Genomic DNA, 16,075 nt, shown 5'->3' with positions numbered 1-16,075 from the left:
GTCGGCTGTGCTCAGCAGCCCTGCAGCTCTCCTGCCCTCCTCTCTCCCTAGATGTCGACGAGTGCGAGCGAGAAGACAATGCAGGCTGCGTCCACGAGTGCGTGAACATCCCCGGCAACTATCGCTGTACCTGCTACGATGGCTTCCGCCTGGCACACGACGGCCACAACTGCCTGGGTGAGGGATGGGCTCCCGGCGGGATGCCAGCGTCTCACAGCCACTTGACAGCTCTGGCACCTTGGGAGCAGCCTGCTGGCTTTCTTTGCCAGGCACCTCCCGAGCTCTGACCCCGCCAGACTCTTTGCCAGGGGACCATGGTGGCACTGCAGAGCACCAAGCCAGCTGCAGACATGTCCCACGCCACAATGGCTTGCCGGGGGCAGGATTGTGACCCATTGCACAGCAGTGATGCCAAGGGAAGATGCTCCATGCTGGGAGAAAATCTTGCTCCATGGGTCCATCCATAGACTGGGGGAGGCCAGGGTGAGGCGAGGCTGGGAGGGTTGGGTTTGGGGATGCTGGGGGCGAGCCACAGCCTCCCCACAGCCGCATCCTGCTGCGGCCAGCAGCCGGGCAGCAGCTCTGCTCTGCTGCCGGAGGCAGGACCAGCCGGTGGGGCTCACCCAGGCCCTGCCGCTCGCTCAGCTCGTGCTTGAGGTCAGCCCTGCACCTGCCAAAATAGATGAGTTAATAGCAAATATGGTGGGGATGGGAACCAGCGAAGGGACTGGGTAAATAATCCCTGGGCCAAGACAAATCCAGCATGTGCCTACGGAGCAGCCATGCATCCTCCCCGCCACTTCCCACTGCCCCAAGCTCCATCCGGCCGTGGCGGAGTCAATGCTCCCAGCAGACCCCCGGGGCCAGCCGGGCTGCCCGCGCCCCAGCACCCGCTTCCTCTCGCAGCACCCACGGGTGGGATCGCCAGGGCACAGGGCCGCCTGCCTTCCCTCCGCTTGCAGCTCATGGTATTTTCTAATTAGTGTCTGCAGAGGGGTCATTAATGAGCTCATCATTGGGAGGAGGAGGAGGGGGAAGGGATTATGGACACATACGCTTTGCATTAACCACCATCACCAGGATCTGTGCAGCCTCCTCGGGGAGGGGGGAGATTTACACAGCTGGGAGGAGGCGCGGGCGGGCGGCTCTGCCTTCCTCTCCCGCAGGAGGATGAGCCCAAGAAGAAGAAAGGAAAGCCGGGCTCAGTGAGCCACAGACGTCATGTGTTTACAGAGTTGGGTGGGAGGGGAGAGAGGTGGCTGGGGAGCAGCTGGGTGAGGGGGCACCTTGGCGGGGCAGCCCTGGCTCCCCCCTTGAGCCTTTCCTCAGGCTCATCCCAGAATCTCAGCCACGTTGCTTTGCTGTAGGGATGGTGCAGGTTTATCCCTTCAAGCCCATTTTTACAGATGAGGATGCTGAGACCTCATGCTGAGATGGGATGGCTCAGCAGCTGATCTTGGGGGGCAGCAGGGATGAACCGTGGTGGAATTTTCCCATCCTCCCCCCGCCTCCCCATGCTGCCTGTGCTTCGCCCAGCCTGCTGGCATCCCTGCTTAGCCAGAATAAAAAGAAGCAGAGCAAAGCGGAGGGTCATGCCCATGCCTTGCTGGCACTGCAGGCAGTGACTGAGTTGGAGGTGGGTTAGGTTGTGTGCCCACCAGAGCCCACCGGCCCCCACATTGCCCACCCTGGGCGACCTTTTGAACCAGGACAGGAATTTGAGCCCCCATCCTGACACAGGCCCTGCTGGCTTCTGCCCATCTCCCTTGCATTTAATAAAACAGGTATTAGAGCAGCGGAATCTTGTTTCAGCCATCGGGTTTGAACGGCTGCCTCCTCATTTTTGTGCAGAGCTTGAAGGAGAAGTTGCAAGATGTTAAGCCCTTGTTATAAGTAGGGGGATTTGAGGAGAGTTATTGGCATCTGCAGGACATAGCTTGGCTGGGATGAGCCTCGGAGGAAGATGCAAGCCTCCTGCCATCGCAGAGGACATCCCTTTTGTGTCTAGCTGCAGCCTGGCTGCCAGGCCTAGCCTGCCCTGCGGGTGCCCGGGTGTGAGATAATGTTTTTGACACCTCCTTTCCAAGGTAGCAGGTTTGTGGGGTGCTCCTGGGCTCCTGTGGCAGTTTCCAGCTGGAGCCACAGCCCTGCTTTGATTTCTGAGCATCCCCCCGGGGTTGCAGCATCCCCCAGGGCTTGCCTGGGGCTGGGGCATGGTGCAAGGCACCCACGCTGCTCGGGCACCCATCCGCCCATTCGTCCCTTTGCCCAGAAGCAAGGGGCTGTGTTGCGTGCTGTGCCGCTGGGCACGGAGGGCAGTTCTGGGAGCCCCCCCCGGTGCGCTTTGTCACTGAGCCACTATTCCAGCGTTTCCAGTGGCCGATGCTGGCAGGGCTCAGCTTTCCCCTCAACTGCTGGCTCTGCAATGCTCGACTTCACAGGAGGTTTTCTTTGGCACAGGGCCCCTCACTCCCCAGCCCGACGCCGTCGCTTGGCCCCGGGACCATGGGGCAGGGGTGGCCGTGGCAGAGGTTTGCCTCGCTGCCCGAACCAGGCATCCTCCTTGCTTTGGCACCTCAGGGCACTGGCTGGTTCAGCTTGGACCACTGTCCCCAAAAACCCTCTGGAGAGAGTAACGGGCTGTTGCTCTTCATTCACAGGGATTTGCCAGGATGGAGCCGGAGCAGCCCAGGGCGGGGGTATTGCCACTGCCACAGGGACACATCTCGAGCCCTTTCCAGCCATGGTTTGTTAAACCAGAACAGGCACAAGGGCAGCAGAGCTGCTGGGGATTTGAGTCCCCTTACAAGCAATTATCTCTGCTCTGGGCTAAGGTTTCCCAGCTCCCCCTAATGAAGTGCAGGCATCCCCAGCCAGCAACAGGCTCAGAGGGGCTGGGAGTGGGGGGCAGCTGCAGCTGGCATCCCAGCCAAACATCCTGGGTGCTTTGGGGGTCCCAGGACGAGAAAAATCCCTTCCTCTGTGGTTTGGTGTTTCTTTTTGTAAAACAAGGCCAGACCTTTTCTTTTTTTTGCCCATCAGCTGGGGAAGCTGTATAACCTCTGCAAGCCATCCCTTGATGTGCTTTGCCTTCATCCCCTGCAGCCCTAAAGCATCCCCCTTTCTTCTAGCTGGCAAATCACAGGTGCAGAGCAGAAATAAATTGCTGCTTGGCAAATCTGTGGTGCCTGGTTCCCCATCCCCTGGGGATGCTGCAGAGCTGCACTCATCTCCTGTCACCTTCCCTTTGCAGACCTGGATGAGTGCTCAGAGGGCAACGGTGGCTGCCAGCAGACCTGTGTCAACATGATGGGCAGCTACGAGTGCTTCTGTCGGGAGGGCTTCTTCCTCAGTGACAACCAGCACACCTGCATCCAGCGCCCTGAAGGTTAGTGCACAACATCCCCCCCACGCCAGGGCACTCTTCATCCCCTGTGTTTACTGGGCCAGTCTGTCCCCTGTCCCCTCTGGCCACCCCTGCATCATGCCTGGGTTTGGGTGCTGGTTCTGGACCTTTCTTGGTGTTACAGATTTGAAAGCTAATTAATTTATGATGAGCACACGGGGAGAGGATGCTGCAGGGCTAATAAACATCTCCCTAACAAAACCCTCGCAGGCCCCTTAGTAAAGTACAATAATAATGAACAGAGAATGTTAATCCTATACCCAGAGTGTTTTATTAAGTCAAAGGTACCCAGAAATCCTCACACCGCCCTACAAGACTCATCTTCTCCTGCCAGGTCTTGCACAGCACCGAGCCCTTGGTCTCGATATCAGTTCTAAATTGCTGCCGTCTGGAGCAAACTCTTAGCCAAAATAGGAGGAAATGAGAGATTTTTGCATCTCTGCTGATTTTTATCTCTGCTGCTTGGCAAAGCCAACTGAGTGTTTTTGCTTTCCTCCTTCCCAGCTGCGTTGGTCACTCCAGCTCCCTGGGGAATCTTGCCCAGCCCAGGATAGCTCAGCGGCTGTGGTGGCTTCTCCTGCGTCCCCATCCCCTGTGGGTCTGGGAGGGATGAGCTGGCTGCTCCTTCCTCTGGGTGACGCAGTGGGTGGCCCCCGCTGGGGACAGGGATGCAGGTGCTGGGTTTTGAGCTGATTTTTTTGAGCTGAATGGCTCAGAGTGTTGTTGGCCTGGGGAGGTCTGTGTTGCTTCTACACCCCACGATTGATCTTGTAGCTGCTACGTGGTCCCCGAGCTTGGGCTCAGGGGTGCTGCTGAGATGAGAGGTGAGAGCAGCTGGTTCCTAGGCTGTGAGCCTGGAAAAAAGGGAAAGCTGAGGACAGTCTGGGTCTGGTGTTAAAGCCTGTTCTGACTTTACTCCTGATTCTTGGGCACTGCCAAGGCAGAAATGTTCATTATTAGAGAGCTGCATTACAGCTGCTTCCTTCCTTCTGGGGGCCTTGACAGCTCCTTGTCTCTTTTCTCCTACCCTGACAGGAGGCTTTCTCCTTTCCCTCTGCTCTTTCTCCTTTTCTCATTCTCCCTCTTGTTTTCCTTCCTCCCCCCTGATGCTGAGGGGATGAAGCGCTGCTGGGTCGAGAGACCCAAGGGAAGGATGCCAGGACCTCCCTCCTGCAGCACCATGACCCTCCCAGTCCCTCCCAGTAAGAAGATTCCAAGAGTTTGGGCTTGCTGGGTATTGGTGCCTTTAAACCTCATCACGCTCAGCCCAATGATGACAGTGGTGCCACGGAAAGCGAAAGGGGCGAGCAGGGTCCTTGCACCAGTGCAAGAGCAGATGCTGATGTTGCAGGGAGAGGAAGGATTAAAGGGGGTGCATCCCACCCTGGGCAGTGGCTGTAGGCACCAAGGGATTGCTGTGTCCCACCGTTGTGCAGCAGAGGAGGATGCCGTGCCAGGGTGGAATCACCTGGGGAGTCTTAGGAAAACAGCGTGCAGCCGTCCCGGCCTGGAGGGGAGCCAGGGCACACCGACGCCAGAGCCTGCATCTCTGCTGGGACATGCCAGGGCATCTCTGCAGACTGCTGGCCGTCGGGATATGGCTTCTCTGGAAGGTGGCATCTCTGGGGGAGCAGCAGCAGGGCAGGGTCAGCCTCGGAGGTTTCTGTGGCCACCGTGGTACCCAGGACACGGTGGAGATGCTGCCAGGCAGTAAAGAGCAGCAGTAAGAAAGAGGGAGAGAGAAAAACAGCTGTTTGGAGGAGAAGCTGAGTGCTTGATTGTCCCCGGCATCCCTGGGGCATTCGGTGCCCTGGGGGGTCCCAGGGCAGGGCTGGGTGGGCTCACAGCAGCATCCAGGCCCCAGGGAAAGCTGGAGCGTTCCGGGGGGACAGAGCGGGGGCTCCCACAAGTTGGGGGTTCCCAGCTCTGGCCTGGCAGCCAGGGAGGGGAGGGCTGGTGTGGTTGGAAGCGGGAGGCTCTAATTACAGAGGGCTCCCCTGCACTGCAATTGCAGATGATCCCCTTGTCCTGGAGCTGAGCCAGGTGGGATCTGCTGGCAGGTGATGGGGAGCAGCCTGGGACACCCACAGACTTCAGCCTGTGGTTTTTAACCCTTCCCGTGCATGCTTGCAGTATCTCGGTACCCTCCTCCGAGGTGCCTTGATCCCATAAGGACCTTCCCTCACTGTCCTGCCCCAGGCTCTTCGCAGCCCCCTGGCTTGCAGCAGTGCCTGCTCCCTGATGCTGACACCACCATTGCTCACCGCATGGTGGGCTCAGCACCGGGTGCCTGGAAAGGAGCTGACCCCCTCCCTCTGCCAGAAAAAGGCCCTGAGCAGGCAGTTGCATCTCTGAGAGTCATCCGCAGCTTGCTGTGGGTTTTGTTAAATGTTTCATAAACACCTCACAGCGCCCCATTCGGCACCTGCTGAACCCAGCTTTCTGCAGCTGGGTGTCCCATGACCCAGGAGAAGCTGGGTGGGAGGGGGCTGCCCCCCCCCCCCATAGCTGGCTCTGCCCCTCCAAAACCCTTCCTTGCTCAGCTGAACGATGCCATGACCACCTGCCCAGGGGTCTGTAACTGTAACCATGCTCGCCCTGTCTTCCAAAAAGGAGCTGCATCGCCCTGTCCTGTTGGTGCCAGGTGGGGCTGGTAGACAACCTGCAGCTCACCCCATGGCAGGGAAGTGGGGTTTTGCCCGAGGTGCTGGGAGGGAATCAAAGGTTAAAGGCTCCAGGGTGGCTTTGCCCACCTTCCCGAGCAGCTCTGTGCTGGGAGGTGCTGCACTTCGAGGCCCCTAAGGTCCTCGCTTACAAGGTTTCCCCTCATTGTCCCCATTTCCCCATCCCAGTCCCACCCCAGGCATCCTTGTGCTGCTGTGGACTGGTGCCAGCAAGCTTTTGGAGCTTTTTTCTGCCTCCTTCTCCCTTTTAGAAGGAATGAACTGCATGAACAAAAACCACGGCTGTGCCCACATCTGCCGGGAGACCCCCAAGGGGGGCATCGCCTGCGAGTGCCGCCCTGGCTTCGAGCTCACCAAGAACCAGCGCGACTGCAAATGTAAGGAGCACTCCAGGGATGGGGATACAACCTCCCGGGGACCCCTAACCTTGTTCCCATGGTACAAACACCTCCTGGCCCTGCTGCAAAGCCCTGAACCCCTGGTAACAATTGGGTTATTGAGCCTGAAGCCCTCTGGTTTCATTTTCCTCCAGCATGCCCAGCTCTGCCTCTGCTGCCCTTACAGATGATGCTCCTGTTATCCCCCTCTGCAATGAGACATTGTGCCATTACACTGGCCGGCTGAAATGGCAGTTAAAGGGGGTCCCAGAGGTGCAGCAACCCCTGTCTCTGTCCCACTGTTCCGCTTTCTCAACGGGAGATGAACAGGGAGAGCGTGGTCGGTGCAGGAGGAGCACAGGAATCCTCTCCCCAGGGGCTGTGGTGCTCTCAGCCTGTCTGATCTCCTGCCAGCATCTTGCTGGCACTGCCGGGGTTATTAAATAGATATGTATGTGTTTATGCAATTATTTTTATTTTTTCTCACTTGCTGTCTGCGGCAAATGTGTAAAATCACTGATGAAATGGAGTTTTTATCCTATGAGCCTATTTTCCCTCTGGGCTAAATGAACAGTACCCCTTGTTCCTCGGGGAGGGCTGGCAGGGATTCCCAGGAGCACCTGAGTCATTCCAGAGCTCAGGAAAGTCCCATCCTTCCCTTGTAACACCGGGTCCAGGGGCAGGGACCACCAGCCCACCAGTCCCCTTTGCTCAGGCTCTGCTGGTGGCATTTAGAGATAGAGATATGCAAAGGGAAGACACGAGAAACCACAGGATGGTTTGCATCTGCCCAGATGCCACAGGGAAAGTCAAAGGACTTGAGAAATTATCCAGGAGGGAGGGATCTCTCTGGGAGTATGGACAAGGTTTTTCCAAGCCGGCTTTATGCTGCTGCTTGGGATGGCAGGTGGGGAAGAGGGGCTGGGGCTCTGGGTGACGGCTGGTGCTTTGCCTCCCGCAGTGACCTGCAACTACGGGAATGGGGGCTGCCAGCATACTTGCGACGACACCGACCAGGGGCCCAAGTGTGGCTGCCACGTCAAGTTTTTGCTGCACTCTGACGGGGTGACATGCATAGGTAGGTGCGAGCCATCGCCTGGCTGTGGGGCCGTGTGTTGGGATGTGGGATGGCTCGTCTTCCTCCCTGGGCAATTTGCTCTCAGCCTGATGAAGGGTTGTTGGTGGTTTTTTTTCCCAAGCTTTGGGGGTGCAGCGTTTCCTTTTGCTGAGATCAGAGAAACTCGGTGCGTGTGTGAGGGATGCTGTGGGTACCCGCGGGGTGCAAGGGTGCGTCGCTGCTCAACCACAGGGAGCAAAGGTGGCCGTGGGGGTGCTTGAGGGGATGTTTGGGAACAGGTTGGTTGTGCGAGGGTGTGGGCAGGGGTCCCTGCCTGCCTCCGTGCTGCTGGAGGGGCAGGGGTGCGGGTGCCCTCACACTAGAAATTGTTACTGGTGCTGTCACTGGCAGCGTTCAGGGAGGGACACGGAGGGGACAGGTTTGGCTGCGGTGATCCGTTCTGACTTGGCACCATGGGGCCTTGGCTCAGGAGCAATTGTCTTGCAAAAAAAAGCCCAAAAACCCAAACCAAAACCCCAACAACCTGATAAGTCAACCACCCCCAGAATTGCCCTTTCCCTGTGTGTGTTTTCAAATTGTAAAACATCAGACGGAGATAGAAATTTTACTGGTTTCATATGCTTGTGCTGTTTAACAGCTGATTTGATTTTTAAAAATGTTACATTAGGGGAGTGATTAAGTCCACAAATTGCTTTAGACATTGGAGTTCTTATTGCAAAATAAAAAAGACAAAGGAATTGAAAGCAAGAGAGAGATTTTGGCTCCCCGTGTACCTGCTGTGCCTGAACGGAAACCCCTCCATGCTTTCCAAATCCGGCTCTGTCCTCCAGCAGAGGAGCCCCCCGAGCCCCTGGCTGCTCCCTGCCAGCTTGAGGGATGCTCTGGGCTGAGCTGCCATCAAAGCCCTCCTGCCTGTCAGCTCAGCTGCTGCTACCTTAACGTCACCACTGTCACCCAGCCTGCTTCCAGATTAATCCCAGTCCCTCCTGGCTGCTGGCAGGCGCTCGCAGCCCCTTGTCCCCACCATCTCCTGCGGCTGCTGCATCCCATCCCACTGGCTGAGGACCCTCCCCTGGGGTTATTGCTGTGCCTGGTGCGGGGGGGAGCATTCCTGCGACGGGGACTTTGGGACACTGAGGTGCATCAGTTGGTGTGTTCCTCCTGGATGGAGGTCACCGCGCGTGTGTAATCTCTCTTGGTGCGAGGACTCAGGGATGTTCAGTGCTGAAGTGATGCTCCTGACCTGCTGGGTGCAGGGGGTGGGAGAGCAGCTCCCTGTAGCATCTTGTGACCTGGGGGATGCTCGGGAAGGGTTCTGTTTGCTGGAAGGTCTCAGCACTCTGACCCTGGGTACCACAGGCATGAGGGTGGGACCTGGGGGGTTTTCCAAAATTGTTCATGCTCATGGCCTTGGCCAAAATCTCCCCCTTTGCCCCCACACCGTGCACTGTATCTGCTGGGGAGGCATCACCCAGTGGAGCCAGTACATCCCCATCAGCTCTCCCTTCACCCACCTTCCCAGGGGAAATCAAACACCACGCTGGGGGATTTTAGGAACAGCACCAGCCCAAAACCCACCGCATCCCTTTTGGGTCTGCAGCCCGCTCTCCACAGCAAGGGGCCCGTCTGGCTCCCGCATCCCCCAGGGATGCCCAGCCCCGCTGTGGGAACACTGCGGAATTGTGCTCCAGCCGTTGGGAGCCGGTGGCCGCCCTGTGGGGATGCCCAGCCGGTGGATTTATGGCCAAGGTACCTGCTCGGATATTTATAACCACTCTTTCTTGTTTTACGGCCGGGACTCAGCAAACAGCCCTCCCCCATCCCCGGTGCTCCCTCTGCTGCCCCTTCCCCATTTCCTCTGAAATATTTCATCATTTCAAGGGGAATAAAGTTTCCAGCAAGGGGAAACGCAAACTCGCTCCCCAGGCCATGGGCTTTGAAATAGTATGCGGTGCGTTTGATGGGCTGCCGGGACAGGCCCCTGGTCCAGGTTCCCTTCAGATCACACCACGCGGCAGGAAGCACGATCAGCCCCTTTGAATGACAGTTTCATTAGGCCATGGCCGGTGTTTTTCATTTTTCCGCTTTTTATTGCTGCTTTTAAAAATGCAGATAATGAATAACATGCCTCTGAGCAAAGCGGGGCCAGCCCTAATGGCTCCCAACATGTCTGCAGGCTCAAGGGGGAGGGGGAGCCGGGAGGGGAGGCTGATGACCTTATATATTTACATTTATGCTCAAAAAGCGGCCTTTTAAAAAAAAAAAAAAAGACAACAAACACATAAAATTGCCCTCCAGCAGCCCAGGGTGCAGTGCCCATGGGGGGAGATGCAAACTGGGCTGTCACAGTTGATGCAGATTTTGGCTTTCCAGGAAGATTTGCAAGGCAGGGCATCATTGCAGCTCCCTCCCGCCGTTATCTGGGGTGCAGTAGGGCCATTGCTGTCCCTCAACTTGTGGCAAGCACCGCTGGAGTGGGAGGTGGTGGGTGGGGAGGAAATACAATTAGACAGAGACAAAAAATAAACCCAGCTCAGGTTTTATGGCTGTTTTCCTGACCCGTGCCCAGGTGGTTTGTGGTGGCACCACTGATGATCCCAGCTTTGTGAAGCTGGCAGTGCCAGGAGCGGTGCCGGGAGTGGGGGCTGCGCCAGACCCTGCTGCCGGGTCAATGCTGGGGACACCAGACCGAAGGGGCCGCGGCATGGGAGAGCTCTGGAAAGGGGAAAGCAGGACACAGGGATGTGATGTGGGTGGCCACGGGCATGCCGTGCATGCTCCTCCACACACATCGACCTCCCTGAGGGGGTGCGGTCCCTGCAGAGCCTCGGCACCCCATGTCCCAGCTGCTGAATCCCTGCCCTCTGCCTGAACCCCCTGGGACAGCGCAGGCACAGCCAGAGGCTGAGTTTTCCCTCTTGTCCCCTTCCACTGTCCTCCTTTCTGCACGGACATGGTGTTGTTTCTCATTAAGCGGGGATGCTCTCATCTCTGCTCAGCCCTGTGCTTACCTGGGGGCTCTCTGACTTCAGTCCAGCACTGCCATGGGGCTCTGTCCCCCCACAGGAGCAAAAAGAAGTGCTGGAGTGTCTTGTCCCCTCCCCAAGATGACCAGGATGAAGGAGGGACATCTGCCAGCCATGGATGGGTGGTACCAGGCAGAGTTTCCTTTGCAGGGCAAAACTTGAGCTCCCTGGGTGTTTTAGCACCGATTCTGGGGTCTGCAGCTTTGCCCAGGCTGCTCTCAGCCCATTCTTGGCCATTTGTCCCACCCCAGAGGCTCCCATATGCTCCCTCGGGTACTCAGCACCCTGGTGCTGTGTGATGCCTCACTGGGGCTCCCTGCACCCAGCTGCACAGCTGAGGCTGAGCAGCCCCTGCGCACGAAAAATCTGGACTCACCACCGGCTTGGCCGCTAAATCCAAGCGGTACAAGTGCCACTGGTGGGACATGGTCACCTTCCCAAAGCCCATGGGCATGCGGTGTCCGTACGGCTCTTCTCAGGGATTGCAACCTGCCCTGGCACGTGCTGGCTCTGCTCCGGTGAGGACCCGGTTCCCCAGACTAACGGGCTGCACTAACGCTCCTCGTAACGCGCTTCCTCCCTTGGCATGGGGCTCTGGCCAGCCCGACTCAGGGCGTGGAACCAGAGGGGGTTTGGAGAGGCTGCGGGACACGGGATGCTCCAGACGGGGTGGTGGAGGAGTCGATAGTGTCAGACCCAAACCTTGGGGTTTGGCTCTTTTGGGAGGTGGGGGGTGAAAAAACCCAAAGGGACAATTTCCAGCTGGCTGGAAAGGCAGCGGAGTGGAACCCGTTGATGTGTGACACCAACCGAGCTCCTTGCTGGACACTGTTTCTAAATCACTTTTTTATAATGTTAAACAGGGGAGAGACACTTCCAGCAACACGTTATCCTTGAGACGTTTTCTAATGGTAAATATTTTTGTTCTCTCTATCTCTACAAAGGGGTCTAACTGTAGACGGTCTCTCATCTCGAGATCATAACCGGGCTCGGGGGGCTGAGCTGTCGCGCTAACCGCATGCCTCGCTAACCCTGTCCCCCGCTGCTGCTTTTAAACCCCACAGAGCAAGCCTGGCCTTGGGCTGCTGGCAGGCTTTGCTTTCGGGGATGGAGAAAGAAACCCTCCCCTGGCTGTGCTTGCATGAGGCGGGGGCTCTCGCATTGCCTCGGTCGGTCCAGCCCGGTGCAGGGGGTGATAATCCGCTTCCTGGTGGCTGCGGCAATGGTTATCCTCCCCCCACCCCACCCCCACTGCCACCAAGCAAACCTGAGAGGGGCTAGTGGCTACGTGATGGGGAGGGGGATGCTCATGCCCATCTCTGCGCTCCCAGAGTTACCCCTTCCCGGAGCCCACCCGCTGGGGGATGGTCCCCTCTGTGAGTGCAGGGAGGGACATTCAGGGTGTCCCAGGGTCTGGCCCAGCAAAGCTGCCAGCCACGCTCGGCGGCACCCAGCCCAGAGCTGCGGCCAGCTGCAGAGCTGCGATGACCTTTTATCGGGCTGGGCACCTCGACTGCTTCCCCAAGGATTTCTTTGCAAACCCCGTTGGGTCCCTTAAGCCCCTCACGAAGGTAAGGTGATGCCTCTGCTCCCCTACCGAGGAAACTGAGGCAGTCTGAGGGTGCAGCGACTTGTCTGCGGTGGGGAGCCTTGTTCACAAATGTGCTGGGTGCATGCAAACTGCTGGCGCATCCAGGAGGAGCTGTGGGTGCCCGGCTCACTGGTGGCAGGGAGCACTGACCGTGGCTTTAGGGGGGCTCTGCAGAGCCTTTCCAACAGGGGTGGGAGAAGGGGGGACCCCCAGCTCCGTGCCGTCACCGCGCTCCAGCCAACTCGGCTGTAATCCCTCTGATTACCGTGCAATTATCTCCTTAGGCTTGTGGGATCGCAATCCCGCTGTGATCGCCGCTTCCCGGCAGGTGGAGGCGAAGCCGGAGCGTGTGTGGGCAGGGCTCCGTGGGGGCGCGGGCAGGGGCTCTGCCAGCCCCCGGTGACAGCTGGCGCAGGGAAGGGTGCCGAGCGGGGCGAGGATTTCCAGGACATGGTGGTCGGGAAGTGAGACCGGAGCTGGATGGAGGAGGGTGGGAGAGTGTGTGTGTGTGTGTGTGTGTGTGTGCGCGCAAGCTGCTTTGTCTTCTCTCTCCTGGAGCGATGGGGCCCTCGCCAAAGCCCTGTGTGGCTGGGTGAGTCACACCGGCTCACGCCAGGCTGGGAGCAGCCCCTGGGCTGCCGGCATCGCCGAACAATGCCGCTCTCCCGGGGCCCTGCTCCAGCGCCTGGCCCCACGGCGCCTGGCCTCCGCTGCCTCGCAGGTACCCCAGCACCCCCCTCCAAGCTTTTTGCAAGCCTAGGACATGGTCCCGCCTTTGCACAGGGGTTTGCAGTGGTGCTCAGCCACGCTGGCTCAGCTCCCACCCCATGCACACCCTGAGCAGCGGCCGCATCCTGCATGGGGTGCTGGGTAGGGCTTGCCAAAATTCCCAAAGGTGCAAACGGACCGGAGGGGAGATGGGTGTCGCAGCACGGGGAGAGGCTGTGAGCACGGTGACGCGTGCCCAGGGCACCACGCTCCATGGAGAGCCCCATCATCCCTGGTGCAGCCACTTCTCCGGCTCCTCAATCCCACCAAAATTAGTGCCCACACCAAGGCCATGGCCTCATCTCAGCAGCGACTCTGTTAAATCGATCCTCCCTGGGCTGCTTCTGCATCAGCTGCTGGAACAAAGGCTGGCGTTAAATAATTCATTGGGCTTCCGGAAAGTTTCCTTTCCCTTGGACTCCGTGTCACCCACACTGTGCTCTTCGCCCCGATGCCGCGGGGGGGGACACGGACCCGGCACGGCCAGGCTGCATGCGGTGCAAGGACCTGGCTGGAGGAATATATGCAGAAATCCTTCCTTTGCCGTTAGGTTTTGTAATTGTGCTGGCTATTAATTTCATAAAATGGTCCCTTTTGTTCTCTTATTATGGGACATCATAAAAATAGCAGCGGCAAGACGAGCACAGAGTGATCCCAGCTCCCTCGCCCTGCGGCAAATGGTTGGATAATTCAGTCATTCCCACCCCATGAGGCGCTTGCAAAGAGCGGGAGAACCTGGGATTTGCTCTTTCCAAGGAATTTCTTCAAGGCATTTTCATCTTGGGTTCCTTGAAGCCCAAATGCCTCATTTATCCAAGCAACAGCCTTCTGAAAGGAATATTTTATTATCCTTTGTGAACAACTTAATGCACTTCAAACCATTGTTCTGGTGGTTAGGATAGAAATTGAGGATTGATCTCACAGGGAAGCTGTCAAGCTGAAAATGCTTCATTTAAATTAGTGTCCCTTCTAGTCCTACCAGCGACAGCTGACTTTGATAATACTGAAATAATTAGCATTTTTTTTTAAATTGGATTTTTTTTCCACTGATGCTGCCTGCCTCTGTGTGTGTGTGTTCTAATTATATGAAGCGTCTCCCAAATTAGCCCGCGACGCTGGACCAGCCGGCGTGCCCGAGCAGTGAGCGATGGTTAGGCACACCCGTGGCTTTGTGGCGTGGTGGTGGTAGTGGCAGTGAGGGGGCTGGGACCCCCCTGGGACCCCCCCCACTATCCCGCTGGGGCAGTGGGGCTGCGCACCTGCATCCCTGGGGAGCCGCAGCCTGGGCACCCTGGGTGAGCCTGGCTCTGGCTGCTTTTTGCACAGCAGGTGCTGTGATTTTGTCACTTGGAAATGCAGTTCTCCTGGTTGGAGCTGGCAAAGCCAGACCCCAGCAGACCCTGGTTTTGGGGGAAGCACAGCCCTGATGCCAGTGTGAAGGCTGAGTGTGGCAGGATTGATCTCATGGAGCCGCTTTTTCCCTCTGTCAGCTGAAAATCCAACGTGTTTCAGGAGCACAGAGCTTCCACCGAACCTCTGCTTTTCCCAGTGAGCGTTGGCCATTTTGCAACTGGCAGCAGCTCTGCCTGCACACCCCTGCCTGCATCCCGACCCCATCCTCCCCAGGACGGCCGGGTGCCACTCTGCTTCCTGCCTGCAGTTAATAAAGCATCCTCTAACGGGGGGGGGGGGGGGGGGGGGGGGGGGGGGGGGCGGGACGGACGGGACGACAGAGCTGTCCCCAAACCTCTGTCTGCCTTGAGTGCAGATACCCAGTGTATCAGAGCAGGTTGTGGGAAGGCAGGAGGATTGCACAGCGGTTTGGATGGGGAACCAGGAAATCTGGGTGCTTTTTCCTGCCTTAGTGCTGCCTGCAACCTGAGCTGAATCACAGGTGCCCTTATTTCACCTCCAAAATCCCCGGGGAGCAGCACCCAGATGTGGCAGGATGGGAAGACGACGAGTGCCGGATCAGCTGCAGAGGCAGAAGATGCTGTGGGATTCCCAAGCGTTAATGCCTTGCCCCCTGGCCCTCCTGCTCTGTATCGGGGTGCTTATTAATTTGGGGGCTCTGTGGCCTCATTACTGCTGCGTGAAAAGCCCAGGGTGATTTCGGTGGGCTCTGCAGAGAGGTTTGCACCCGCTGCCTCTCCCAGGCTGCAGTGTGAGGACATCTGGGTGGCAGGGGGACGTATGGGTGTCATGGGGACATCTGGGTGGCGTGGCACACACCCACCCAGCCTTTTAAACGCCAGTCCTTCACCCTGGCTTGCTTTCTCCTCTCTTTTGCAGAGACATGTGCTGTGAACAACGGGGGCTGTGACAGCAAGTGTCATGACGCGGCCACAGGTGTGCACTGCAGCTGCCCCATGGGCTTCATGCTCCAGCCCGACAGGAAGACTTGCAAAGGTGGGTGAGTGTGAGCGGGGCCGGGGTGCTCGCTGCTCACCTTTGGGTGCCTCAGACTCTGCCTTGTGCCCTCGGTGCCCTTAGGAAAGGCTCAATTTTAGCTCTGCTCGATTTGCCTGAGGCATTTGCTTGTTTGGTGTTTGCATCTGTGGGGTGGGGATAGGGATCGCCCCCAGGAGCAGAGACTCAGCCACCTTGCTAAAGGCACCCTGCTCAGCCCTGCTGCCCCAGGAAGCCTCTGGGGAGGAGGAAAGGGGGGTCAGGTCATGTAGGAGGCAATGGCATGACATTTGTGCAGCTGGAGGGTCCTGTTCCACCTCACTCCACCCCACTGCCTCAGTTTCCCCATGGGTGCAGGAAACCCACACTGCTCTGGGCGTCTGAGATGCATGGCTCCCTCTGCAGTCACTCAGCCGGGTCCAGGCACTGTGTCTCATTTGATGGAGGACACCACAGGGTGCCATGTGCACCAACATCCCCATCCACCTGTCCCTGCAAGGGGAAGTGGTGAGGCTGGCTACCCCAGCCACCCCAAACCTGCCCCCCCTCCCCGGGCAAGGGGACACCGTGACCCCGGGGCCAGCCAGTGCCTGCGTTGTGTCTTTTGGCAGCTCTGGGAACTTGACCCCAGTTGAAAGGAAAGCCCATGCCGCTGCCGGCTGCCTGTCTACCTGCTGACTGCTTCCAGAAACCCCCTGCCCCCTGTTATTTTATCAGAGCACACCCCAACCCCCAC

General features: G+C 58.1%; 1 protein-coding gene across 1 annotated transcript in view; it reads left to right on the top strand.

Moving 5' to 3' along the window:
- The first annotated feature begins 286 nt into the window (after positions 1-286).
- The window catches only part of SCUBE3 (signal peptide, CUB domain and EGF like domain containing 3), a 28,751-nt gene continuing 12,962 nt past the window's right edge, over positions 287-16,075 (top strand). Inside the window, exons 1-5 of the mRNA XM_080367766.1 lie at positions 287-3,388; positions 6,342-6,467; positions 7,429-7,545; positions 11,435-11,482; positions 15,223-15,339. Of these exons, the coding sequence (XP_080223892.1) occupies positions 3,307-3,388; positions 6,342-6,467; positions 7,429-7,545; positions 11,435-11,482; positions 15,223-15,339 (490 nt within the window). The 5' untranslated portion in view covers positions 287-3,306. The remainder of the gene's footprint in view (positions 3,389-6,341; positions 6,468-7,428; positions 7,546-11,434; positions 11,483-15,222; positions 15,340-16,075) is intronic.

The sequence above is a fragment of the Falco punctatus genome (assembly GCF_963210335.1).
Source record: "Falco punctatus genome assembly, chromosome: 17".
NCBI classification, from domain to species: Eukaryota; Metazoa; Chordata; class Aves; order Falconiformes; family Falconidae; genus Falco; species Falco punctatus.
This window is presented reverse-complemented; position numbering and strand designations above follow the sequence as displayed.